This window comes from Eretmochelys imbricata, chromosome 3 (assembly GCF_965152235.1).
Source record: "Eretmochelys imbricata isolate rEreImb1 chromosome 3, rEreImb1.hap1, whole genome shotgun sequence".
NCBI lineage: Eukaryota > Metazoa > Chordata > Testudines > Cheloniidae > Eretmochelys > Eretmochelys imbricata.
The window spans coordinates 181,003,309-181,017,114 of NC_135574.1; the positions used below are offsets into that span (position 1 = coordinate 181,003,309).

General features: G+C 38.2%; 1 protein-coding gene across 24 annotated transcripts in view; it reads left to right on the forward strand.

Moving 5' to 3' along the window:
* The window catches only part of NRXN1 (neurexin 1), a 1,233,750-nt gene that overhangs the window by 670,181 nt on the left and 549,763 nt on the right, over window positions 1–13,806 (forward strand). For 23 of the 24 annotated variants that reach the window (XM_077811984.1, XM_077811986.1, XM_077812000.1 and 20 more), the window contains one exon: window positions 6,603–6,722. In XM_077811984.1, coding sequence (XP_077668110.1) covers window positions 6,603–6,722 — 120 coding nt within the window. Of the gene's footprint in view, window positions 1–5,637; window positions 5,665–6,602; window positions 6,723–13,806 lie in introns of all 24 variants that reach the window. The other variant, XM_077811988.1, reaches the window with a different exon arrangement.

Sequence of the window (13,806 nt, forward strand, 5' to 3'; positions counted from 1 at the left end):
TGTTGGTGGCATCTGACTCAGATGATGAAAATGGGCGTGCGGCATTCTGCACTGCTTTGGATCGTTGTCGAGCACAACCGTCATCAGCATGGAAGCATGTCCTCTGGAATAATGGCCGAAGTATGAAGGGGCATAGGAATGTTTCGCATATCTGTCACGCAAATACCTTACATCACCAGCTAAAAAAGTGCCATGTGATTGCCTGTTCTCACTTTCAGGTGACACTGTAAATGAGAAGCGGGCAGCATTATCTCCTGTAAATATAAACAAACATGTTTGTCTTAGCGATTGACTGAACAAGAAATAGGACTGAGTGGACTTGTTTTATTTTTGAGTGCAGTTTCATTAAAAAAATTCTACATTTTATGATGCATTTTTACGATAAAGAGATTGCAATATAATACCTATATGAGGAGAATGAAAAATACTATTTCTTTTGTTTATCTTTTTTACAATGCAAATATTTGTAATGAAAATAATAATGTAAAGTGAGCTCTGTACACTTTGTATTTTGTGTTGTATATAAAATCAATATATTTGAAAATGTAGAGAACATATAAAATATTTAAATAAATGGTATTCTATTATTAACAGTGCAATTAAAACTGCAAGTAATTGTGATTTTTTAATCTCACAATTACAATTATTTTTTTTTAAATCTCATATTTAATCATGTTTAATTTTTTTTAATCATTTGACAGCTCTAAGTTTTATATGATCTATTTTCCTTTTGAGGAAGACTGGCTGCTCATGTTTGATCAGTCAGCTTCTTAAAGTTCTCCCCTATGTGAGAAGACTGCAATATTGCCAAGCCTAGGCACTCAAAAATCATGAGACAGGACCCCAAAATCATGAGATTGGCTTAAAAATCATAATATTTGTATTTGCCTTCTGGTTTCTGAGTAGATTTTCTCCATTAATCATAAGAGATAGGAACTTACTTTAAGATGATCATATAATCAATTGACTGTATGAGTTGAGACTTTGAGAAAAATGCCAAATATCATGAGACTTTTGACCAAATTGTGAGCATTGGAATTGTACATGCTCACTTAGCCCTGGTCTACACTATGGGTTTAGGTAGAATTTAGCAGCGTTAGATCTATTTAACCCTGCACCCGTCCACACAACAAAGCCATTTTTGTCGACTTGAAGAGCTCTTAAAATAGATTTCTGTGCTCCTCCCCGATGAGGGGATTAGCTCTGAAATCGACATTGCCTGGTCGAATTTGGGGTAGTGTGGATGCAGTTTGATGGTATTGGCCTCTGGGAGCTATCCCAGAGTGCTCCACTGTGACTGAGCTGGACAGCACTTTGAACTCAGATGCACTAGCCAGGTACACAGGAAAAGCTCCTGGAACTTTTGAATTTCATTTCCTGTTTGGCCAGAATGGCGAACTCAGCAGCACTCAGCAGCACAGGTGACCATGCAGTCCCCCCAGAATCATAGAGCGTAGAATGTTTCTACGCTCCCCCTGTCATCTCCATCCCTGTGGTTATTGCAGATCAGAAGGCGAAAAAAACGCACTTGCAATGATATGTTTTCCAGGCTCATGCAGTCCTCCTGCACTGATAGGGCACAGCTTAATGCATGGAGGCATTCAGTGGCAGAGGCCAGGAAAGAATTGCTGTATTTGCTTAACAGCAAAAGTATCATGCCTCGCTAGCGATCCTACCCGAGCCAGGTCACTGTGTCACATGCACTCTGCGCTGTGTCAGCCTTGGGTGGGGGCATGACTGTTTTGTTAGCAGGAAGGCCATAGATATAGACATTGCATTAGGTAGATTCTGTAGCTAGAAAAAACATTCCTGTGCATTTGGCAAAGTCTGTGGTAAAAAAAGAGAAGGTCCATGACACACCGAACTATTAATAATGTACAACCACATGTTACATAAAGTATAATAGGGACAATGCGAGGGATATGTTCAAGTTGGGTTTCTGTAGTGTAATGGTTATCATGTTCATCTAACATGCAAAAGGTCCCTGGTTTGAAACTGGGTGGAAACAGGTCCCTGTTCCTTTTTCTGACTCCCCTCCTGCAATTTTAATCTTAGAACAGATCGCACTGTGAAATTTTACTTTGACTTATATCAATTATGAGTTAAATAATATGGAAGCTCTCTCTAAGTTATAGTCCCAGGTTCCTTATCCTTTCAGCTGCTCTGATAAATTAACATTTTTGTTAGGGGCGGGGGGAAATTTTCATGAAGCCTTTTATAGGGACTAAATGCTATCTAGGACTCTGAAATAGTCTTAACGTGGCCCATAGAGTGCAATCCTTCACATTCTGGATTTGTCATTCCACAAGCTGAACTGCTCCTTACTACTGTCCAGGCTCTATAAGCCATGGGAGCAAGGGGCAGGCTGGGGTAGGTGTGACAGCACGATGCTGCTGGCGGGGAGAGCAGCCTGAGGCAGAAGCCTCAAGCTCGCATGATATTCCAGGCAGGACTGAATCTCCATGAGACGAAACTTAAAGAAAAGAATGACCTGGAGTCACTCCCACTCTAAGAGGAGGATAGCCATGTCTGTCCAGGCGCCCCTGATTGACCTCACCAAGGTCTACCAGGAACACCCAGGAGACATACGGTGGCTATCAGTCCTACTGCACCATCTGCCCTGAAGGCAAGGGGCTGCTGCTGTGTAGAAATGCAGTACCGAGTCTTCCAGCAGCACCCAGGAGACGGACGGTGACGGTGAGCTGAGCGGGCTCCATGCTTGCTGTGGTATGGCAAGCATGACAGGGGGCTGAGCGGGGCCGGCGGACTGGACCACAGAAAAAAGGCGTGAAACGATTGTCTGTCGTTGCTTTCAGAGAGGGAGGGAGGGGGGCCCGACGACATGTACCAAAAACAACTCGCGACAAAGCTTTTGCCCCATCAGACACTGGGAGCTTAACCCAGAATTCCAATGGTCAGAGGAGACTGCGAGAACTGTGGGATAGCTACCCACAGTACACTGCTCTGTAAGTAGATGCTAGCCATAGTAGTGAGGACCCACTTCGCCGGCTCAGTGCTCTTAGTGTGGACGTACGCAATCAACTGTATAAAATTGAATTATAAAAAATGACTTTTGTAAAATCGACCTAATTTTTTAGTGTAGACATACCCTTTAGGTCTCCATCCTACAATTGATAGCATTTGACAGACTGCTATGTCTGTTCAGAGACCCACTGCCACAGTTCACCCTTGCGCTATCACCTGCAGGATCAGGGTTTCTATTTATTAGGTTATTGTCCTGAAAACACTTATATGTATATGCTTAACTTTACTACCATGAGAAATCCTATTGATTTCATTGGAATTACTTCTGTGTTTAATGTAACACATGTGCATAAGTGTTTGCAGGATCATGGCCTGGTTTGTGATACTTTTCACAGGTAGGCAGGTGGGACAGAAAAGGCAAGTTTTTAATGATCACAGGAATTCGGGGTTGCCGCCAAAAACAAATGCCTGAACTCCATGTAGTTTTGGTTCTTGAATAGACGTTAAACTTTTTGGGGACCTCTTTGTTAACAAAACTTCAGTGACAAGAAACTATAAAGATAGAACTGTAAAAAATTGCTTAATAGACCTGCGAATAATTAACCGAAAGCTAGATCATTTCAGTCACTTTTATGGTTTGGTCATTAGGGCCAGATCTTGCTCGACTGAATTCAATAATTTTTCCACAGACTTCAGTTGAAGTGGGATCAGGGCCTGCCATAGAAAAGTTTAATATTTTCTTCAGCACACATGGTGATGGACAGTGGTGACATAAGGTAACTTCTGAGTTACCTTTCTGATGTGCCACAAGACATCAAGACAGACCAGTAGGTAATATGAAGCTTTTGTTTAAATGTGTAACTCCCAAACCGATCCATGTCCTTACTTTACAAATATAAAATTGACTACCCATGCAAAGAAATAAATCCAGTCAATTTTAAAAAGTCCGCAACGAAGATGAAACAAAATTATATTTATACCACAAGTACTCAAAGCTGCATATTATCGCATCTGACTAAATAGCTTACACAAATAAAAATAGATCTATAATATGTACATAAAATTATGAACCCAATGGTAATATTTATTGACATTTTCTAGCATCAGTTAAACATACTTTATTCTGTCAAGAAGTATGATTTTTAAAAAAAATATTATTTACACTTAAAACCAGTCATATGGTTGTAACCAATCTGTGTTTTTTAGCAAATTCTGTTGGAGAAATATTTACACATAATATGCAAGAGCTGCAAAGCCATAAACACTCAGAATGATATGAGCAATAGCAAAAACTCATTAAGGCAATTGTTCCATAAGTTACAAAAAGTATTTCCTTCTACATTCATGCATTTTAGCATTCACTTTATTCTATTTTTTTTTTTTTGCCTCGGTGTCTGTGTTTTTCTACTTTACTTCTGCATGACTTTTTTCTAATTTTAATTTGATGATGAGATCTAACATTGCATAACAAAAGTGTAAATAAATGCATGTATATATAGCATTTAAACACCTACAGATATTTTCACTTCATTTTTGTAAGGTGTCCAAGTAGCAGATTCTGTTTTTTTAAAAAAAAGTGAGTGACTTGTCAACCATCATAATACCCAAAGAATGATGCAATGCCCAAATGTTTTAAAAAAAACTTTTGAACTCAAAACTGCTAAGAAAGTGGAATGGCTGCCCTAGATGTCCCTTCTTTGTTGAATGCAGATCATCAGCTGCTGCATAAAATTTCAGATTAATCTGATGGATACCAGCATTTTAGTACACAGGCTAAATATATCAGAGCTAATTCATACTTTTGGCTAACCTGTGGTCAATAGTATACTCTATTGCTAGACCTAGTCTTGTGACGATCTTTTGGGTCCCAATTCAGCAAGGTACTTAAGCACTTGAATAACTTGAAGCATGTGACTAGTCACATTTATGTGCTTTAAACTGGGCACATGCTTAAGTGTCTCACAGATTTTGGGCCTTGTTAAATACCCCCAAATGAGTGATTCTTATACGATTAGATAAGAAAATTCCACATTAGGAGCTTTCAGTGGGATTTAATTTAAAATAAGATTTAAGTGGATGTCTCTGTCTCCAAAATGTCTGAAAAGGGTTTTATAAGGATTAGGACCATATTATTTCCTTGATTAGTGCATGCCAATGGGAGATCTGTGTATGTTGATCCAAGGCAATATATGGTTCATAATGTATATTTCTATCTTAATTCTCCCAGTCATACAGAAAGGTCTAGAGGAGAGGAAGATGGGAAGCGATAATGTGCTAATGACTTTAGAATTCACTGTATCTGAACATGACAAATGACTACTCAGGATGCAGCCATGCATTCACTTTGCTAATGCATTCATATTTATCCAAGAAGAAGAAAAAAAAACTTTTAATTTTCCTTCATTACATGTCATCAGCTCAATTAACCATTATATTTGTAGTAAAATACTGGCAAATTACTGCTTTCTCATTTTGGCTTGCCTAGAGATTTATGGCTATTAGCATTAATTTGTTTGTGTTATATGGCATTTCTTTCTCTTTTTAACAGCAGCATGCACTTTACTCTGAATGTTTTTCCTGTGTTTGCTGCCATTTCAATATTGCTTACTAACATATAATATATTTTGCCTTTTTTTTATTTTGCCGACAAAGTTGCATTGATGAAAGCTGATTTGCAAGGTAGATAGCCCTGTGTGTATTAAACAAGACTGAAACCCAGAATGCACAGCTGGATTTCTACAATAAATGCTCTGTACATTTCCTGCCATAAAGTGTGTTGTTTTGTTTCAGATTTTCTCTTTTTACCCCTAAACATGATAAAGAACCTTCATTTTACAGCATATTTTGCATAAAGGCTTTCAGTCTTGAATATGTTTGTATAGTGATTGCTTTAGTGCTTTGATCATACTTTTTAAAAAGTTCTTTTATTTTTCAGTGGTCTAGTTATGAATCTCTAGAAATAGAATAGCTTTGTTTTTCATGTGTATGTCACATTTGGGCATGCCAGCTCATTAGTACTCTGATATTTTTTTTTTCTGTTTAAAAAAGAACCTGCATGGGATCACTAAAGCATGTGAATCAATACTTGCCAACATTCCTTCCTGCAAACCCATCCCCCAACTCCTCTTTATTTTAGACTCAGCTCTTTTTTAAAGTACTTTCTTGGATTTCAGGTACATTACAATGTAGCTTCATTTCCTAGCTTGTTTTTAATTTTCTGATCTTGTTTCGTGTAGCTTTATTTCCCATTTTCCATGGTACCTGGTTTTGCTGGTTGGAACACGTTTTGCAGGAAAAAGAATAAATACATTAATTTCATGAAAGAAAAGATTTAACCTGTTAATGGTGTGATGTGAAATTAACCATAGCTTGCTACAGTGTTAACATCCCTACTGCCCTTGTTTTCTTTATGAATTCTGTTCTGTCAGAATTAGAGCCAAAACAAAAGATCTTGTAATGTTATATGCCTCCACATAACACAGAAAGTTTTAAATAAATTCTACTTTAGATTCCTTTGCTCATTAGGTTTAAGATGTTGGCAACTACCATGTGATCCAAAGACAAAACATGTTACTTTGAAAGACAAAATGCTAGTCGCTTTTGTATGTTCTCATCAGGCCCCAGCACCACATGCCAAGAGGATTCATGTGCAAACCAAGGAGTGTGCTTACAGCAGTGGGATGGATTCAGCTGTGACTGCAGTATGACCTCCTTTAGTGGACCATTGTGCAATGACCGTAAGTATATCAGAGAATGCTTATCTAAAAGCCTTACAGCTCTAGGGCAGTATTTAAAGAAAGTGTCTGAAATTTGTATTATTCTAATATTATATAGTTAATTGAACTGGCAAAACTCTGAGAAAATCTATGATGCTTGTAGGAAGAACGTGATAAAGCATTACAGTATAAATGGGGGATAACAATACTACATCTAACATTGTGAAAGAATTTGGGTTTATTATATTTGATTGCATATCTAATGAATTGATGGTTACATATTTGAAATGAGCCTTGCATAAACATTACAAATAGTTTTTTTCTGATTAGAAAAAACTTTCCATATTTCATTATCTTAAGCTATATTGTAGTTTTGTAACTTTATTTCATGAGAGCTGTAATTACTATGAAACAGTTGACAAGGCTCATTATCTTTCTTTGTGGATTTCTTTAGGTGACACATTAAGCTATGTCAAATAAAAAGCACTCCAAGTGTTTTAGGGTTTTTTTTAAATTTCATCTGAATAAACACAAATATCATATACCAGCCATCTGGTTCTCAAGTACAAATGGAAGTTGTGATAAATATGGGACCTGCTTCACCAGCGTGCTGCTCTGGTTTCATGCCAGTCTAGACCCCTTGATTTCACTGGAGTTAGCTTGGTATGAAACTGCAATAATGCAGCAATGAATAAGGCCTATTTGATTAAAGAAACTATCAAGATTTCTTACTGAGGATTAAACTTTATCCCATTTGAGATGTCTGATTATTGGGAACCTTTGCATATTTCCAAGAAGGTCATTTCAGTCAGACTTGGCATCTTGATTTTCACAGTTGTGTACATGTATTTTAATGAGAGTGTGGTTTCCAGATCCTGCCAAATATGGTAGAAAGTGTTAATATAAATACCTAGTCAAGCATTTTTTGGCTACTATATGCAATTTTGGCTGTCCAGTCTACAACAAAGTTCATTTCTTTATTGGACAAGATCTAGATCAGCATCATAACTGTGATTATCTCAAAAGAGTTAACAATGCTTAGTTCAAACGGTAGGTCCCAAGCAGTTATGAGATTAGAAATTAAAATATATGGAAAATTTATGGCAAAAGATTCTCATAAGATTCCCATTGTTGGGGTTTTCTGTTATTATTTTTAATTGTTGCCCAAACTATACCCATTTTTTCATGATCTCCCATCACAAAAGTGGAAGAAAACCAGTTCTGGATATCTGCACTTTCTGATAGAATGCATAATGGGAGATTCAAAGCATTTAGGAGAGAGTCTACCATTAAGCCTTCAGACACACAATTCCAAATTTCAGAGGCCTGATGTGCAGGTAAAATGGGTGGGGTTCTGGTACTACTAAAGGCAGTTGGTTTTGATGCTAATTTGGATGCCATATACACTTTCATGGGTGTCTTATCAATATTGTTACAGATCTCAAAACACTGGGTAAAATTCAGTGGTGTTTAACTGAGCTGAGCTTACACTGATGTCAAGAAAAATTTGGCTCAGTTAAGGACAGCAGAATTGTCTCATGCCATTTTAGTAATAACACTTTTTGCTGCTGAAGAATAAAGTGCACTTTAAAAAATAATAAGTGCAGTCTTCAACTGGTGTATTTTAGCATTGCTCCATTGAAGCCAACAGAACTACACTGATTTACAGGAACTGAGAATCTGCCCCAGTATTCTGACATAAGAAAATTTCTGTACTTGTTAATTCATAAATTTGGATTTGCCTGTTTCATATTTACAAACCTAAATAAAACAGAATGCTTAGTATATCAAAATGATGCATGTAGCATATTAGAGTAACAAAAAAACTGGGTTATTTTAAGGTAGGTAGCTCTTTAAATGTTACAAAATAATGTGAAAAATTAAAAAAATAATAAAGTATCATTATCTGTGACTTGATAAGTGTAGCATGTAAAATCCTACTATTTTTCGGAGGATTAAGAAGAAAGCATTGTCTAGATACTTTTCCTGACTTTTCTTGCAAGTCTTAGTTAAGATATTTCTTGAAATTTGTACAAATGATGTTGTTCTTTTTAGGTTGATATTTTCAGTATGTCATAGAATCATAGAAGATTAGGGTTGGTAGAGACCTCAGGAGGTCATCTAGTCCAACCCCCTGCTCAAAGCAGGACCAACCCCAACAAAATCATCCCAGCCAGGGCTTTGTCAAGCTGGACCTTAAAAACCTCTAAGTATGGAGATTCCACCACCTCCCTAGGTAACCCATTCCAGTGCTTCACCACCCTCCTAGTGAAATAGTGTTTCCTAATATCCAACCTAGACCTCCCCAACGGCAACTTTAGACCATTGCTCAACTACTGTCAACTAGTCTGACCTCAGTTCATGAAAGTTTGACATCATGTCATCTCTAGTCTTCACTTACATACCTCTCGCCTGGTCCTTAATTTCCATAGCAGAAAGTTCAGAGGAAACGGAAAATGGGGAAAAAGTAGTACAGAAAAATACAGTTGTGATAGCTATGCAAAAATACCATAATACATATATATATGCATGTAAGAGATTTTTTATAAAGTGCTATTCAGCATAAGTTAAGAGTATCAAAATTCAGCTCAAAATAAGGAAAGCATGAAGCAGTTTCTTCCTCTGACAAACTGAGTATGTCCTATACATATCTGTAAGTGGGGAGGAAAAGATTCCAGTGATCAGGGAACGTACTTCCTGGAAGAGTGAAGCTAATATCCTCTGTGAAAACTGATTCATGCGCGCATGTCTCAGTTTACAGCATAGGGGCCCATATTCAGGAATATCACTAGAATCTGTAAACATTTTCAGTCCAGAAGAAACTTTTTAAGTGCATCCAGTGTAACAGATATATCACACTTGCAGATCATTAATGCCCATGATGACACAGGTAGGGACACGTTACATGGTGCTATTTCCTAGTTACTGAAAGAGAAATAATATAGGGATGTCTTGACCCACAATGAGGATGAGGTTATCACTACTTCTGCTATGATATGACACTTGGAGATGCATGGCAGCAATGCTTTGTAGATGTGGTGTGTTGGAAATGTTATATTGTTAAGTGCAAAGCAGGCTACTAGAAAATGTTCTCACAAAATAGGATTACATAGAACATTGTGCAAAAAGGACAGTTAATGACTATTCTTACAAATGGTTGGCATCCTGGCTCCTCTGAGAAAAAACATTACAAATATCCTAAGTATTAGTAACTGCAGATTGTGGAGTGAAAACTGTCCTCCTCGGGCACTCAGCCTTTTCATAAGAGTAGGCTGAAAATAACTCTGGCAACAACAGCAAAAACTAAATCAAATGCTCTGAGTCTTTCTATGACTTTACATCTGTTTTCACCACCACAGTCCATAAGTGTAACTACATTAGTGAGCATAATGTCATATTTTTGGAAACAAATACCACTATTATGGCCTGGAAAATAGCAAAAATAATAACATTGTCACATTACATTAATATTGAAGCATTGAGGTGCCAAATTACAGGGCAGCTTCAATGCTGTCTGTTACCATAAGGGAATAATATATCAAAGAGTTGTATTTGTGATGGTGTAGCTAACACTTTGTCAACGCTACCATTAAAATCCCTCTTTCCAATGGTTTAGATCTTCACCAGGTAATCTCTTCTGAATAGACACTTGACATTCACAGCCTGTATGAATAGAGAAACTTTGTTCCTGAAATATGAATACATTAAGTTCAGATTTTCATTAAGGATATACAAAAAATCCTTCTGTCTTATTGTAAATCTTTTCTAACAAAAGATTCTGACTTTTAACAAATGAAAGAAACATATCAATGTTGCAAGACTACTGTAGACGTGGTAATTTAATTTTTTGATATAGTATAGAATCAAAGTTACATTGCTTAACAAATCAGGGTGTTGCCCATAGTTATTGTCAGATTTGCTTCCACAGTTGCTTAGATACTAATCCATAAAACTTCACAACTTGAATTCAAGGCAACTTGATGCAGTTGCAGGTTTGGGCTATATGTGGAATTGTAGGCAGGGATGATAGCACCACCTGTAAATACAGTTGCTGGACTCTTCCCACTATAAAACCTTGTTTTCAGTTGCTCATAACTTTGCCAAACTTTAATTGCTTGGCCTAAATTTGGTGAGCTTGGTAGCTGCCTCAGACTGATTTTTTTATTCATGTATTTTAGCTAAAATAAAGCCATTTCCAAGAACAAAACTAGGGGAAAATACATTGTCTTGCCATGGTAAAAAATAATTTCTGGTGATCTTTTCTTTGAGAAGCTCTATCTTTCCCATGATTTGGATCAGGGACTTAAAATATGGTGGGGTTGGCAGGTGACCCTTGCATCAGGGATGTGCCTTTTGTCATACCTGTGAAAGCCTGCTCCAATATGATGAAGTTATAAGCCTTTCATACATCCTCAGTTCTGATTTCCTCAAATTTAGAGGCTAAATTTCCAAAGATTCTATATGCACTGGGGATGCCCCACCTGGGGCTAAAGCAGGACTTGCCCTGCAATTGTACCTCTTGCACCTCAACTAAGAGCTGTGTTCTTAATGACCCTTCCTCATCTCCCGATTCCCGCCTAAGGCACATAGTGTGAAGAAGGAAGCTGCCTGATTAAATGAAGAGGGGATATGAGCTGGACCTGCAGGGAAGGGAGGGGAGTAGAGTGAGACAAGGAGACTGAGAATATGGCAGAAACTGGGACAGGGAGTTGGGGTAGGGTGGCAGTCTGGGACTCGCTGGGTGAGGAGACTGGGACTCCCAGTAGGGGGCGACTGGAATGAGAGTTTGGCAGAGTTAGACTGGGACTTGCTGGGACTGGGATGAGAAACCCGAGGGGAGGAGACTGAGAGAGGGGAAGAGAATGGGACTGGGATGAGAAGCCAGGGATGGGGCAGAGATGGGACTGTGACAAGGAGAGGTTGGAGGGGATGATCAGAAGGGGTCATGTTTGTGGGAAATGGATTGAAGAATCTGTGCCCACTAGAGCACTCCACTCCAGAGCCTGGAATGGAACCATTCCTCTGCTGTCAGCAAATATCTGTGAAACCAGCTGGCAAAGTATATCAGTATTTAGTGCTGGTCCACACAGAGAATGAAAAGATACTACTGCTATCATTAGCTCCAATGGCAGAGGCCTGGTAAGTGGATCTAAAGGTTTCAGCTCTGCATATGAACTACGTGGGAGTCAATATATGGTCACAAGATGGAATTTCTGTTTTTCCAGTTTGCTCTTTTAAAACACTAGGAATTACACACCAAAAAAACTATATTAAAAGAACATTATTAAGGTTGAAAAGTCAATCAGTCAAAATTAGGAAATGTCAGATTTAAGGTTGCCTGTGCAACCATATTTCCCCCCCTCCCCCTTGCGTGTATGCATTATGATGGTCTTTAATTACATAATCATATGCTATTTTTCCACAGGAACCTTGTGCCATTCAATGCACAGGATGGACCTGCTCTGGGGAAGAATTAGGGTTGTGTAGTGAAGGAGGAAATAAAATATTGAATAGTTGCTTATTAAGTGAGCACCATCCATCTAACTCCTGCAACAAATGAAGCAAGATCCTCTAGACAAAGTCTCCTTCACTATGCACCCCTGATTCATCTCCAGAGCCGGTCCATCCTGTGCATTGAATGAGACAGTGATCCTGTAGAAAAAATAGTATGTGATCATGTAATTAACGACTGTATCATAATGGATACACGCAAAGGATCTGAACTGAGGTTACACAAGTAACCTGAATTATGGCATTTCCTACTTTTGACTGCTTGACTTTGCAATCTTAATAATGTTCTTTGAACATAGTTTTTTGTGTGTGTGATTACAGTTATATGATGATGGGATCATTTACCTAGTTACTCTTTTTGCTACAAACATAATAAGTCTTCTGAGCTGTCATAGGATGACAGTAGGACTGTTGTAGAAACTCCCCTCTCTCAAAATCCTTTTTTCCTTTAGAAACTGCAAGTCTGGGGATGCAGGTTCTTGCAATCTGTGTTGACACAGGAGTCCAGTATAATACAAACAAGAGACTAAAATCCTCTGTCCACATCTCTTCCCTACATGCTGCTCTGCCAGTATACCTTAATATTGCTCTGGGTGTGCCACTTCTTGTTTCTTGGGTCACTCTTGAGATTCACATTAAGGTGCTAGTCATAATTATGTCTTTTCTGATGTGGCCACATTTCTGCAAGAAACAGGAGCAAATCCACCAAAACATTTCTTGTCAACCATCCATTTGAGGTCAGATTATGGTTGCTCTAATTATTTGTATTATGGTAATGCATAGAAGCCCCAACCAAAATTTGGGGTCCCATTGCATTAAATTCAGCACCCACAGATTGTATGAGAAGTCCCTCTCAAGAAGAACTTAAAATCTTATAGACAAAGATGATAAAAGGTGGGGAAAAGGGATGATTATTATCTCCTATTGTACAGAGAGGTTAAGTGACTTACCCTCAGTCACACATGAATTTTAGGGCAGAGCCCGGAATTGAATTCAGAGCTCCTGAGTCTAAGCCTAGTGCCTTAGCCGCATGACCATCCTTCATTTCTGATGGGTAGTACTTTTGATCTGGCTGTAAACTGAATCAGTGACATAGAGCTGCAATAGTCATATGAGCTATTTACTGCTCCTTTTCAATGTAGTGTTAACAATTCCTACCCAACACCTCAGGCATGCTGTCACAGATTACTAGTTACTAATTAAGATATCCACCCCCATCCCCTGTGCTGTAAAAAGAAGGAATGGAAAATTTCTGTGAGTGTGTTTTAACAGCCATCTGATTTCAGTCCCTAGTAGCTGAGAATTAAAAATCTGCCCTTGATAACATAGCAAGCCAAATGTTTATTATGGTTATTTTTCCCTCGAAGGCTTACAGTGCACAGGAGAAATAAAGGTAGATATTAACAAAACTACAATAGTGGGCAAGCCAGTTGAACTAATTGGGGAAAGTTTGATTTGTCCAGTTTACCTTTTCTTAATCTATTATTACGAGACATTGGGTAAAATCCTGGCACCACTGAAATCAGTGGCCAAACTTTCATTGACTTCAAAGGGATCAGGATTTTTTACAAGGTCAGTTTTTGGGAGGTGTGTT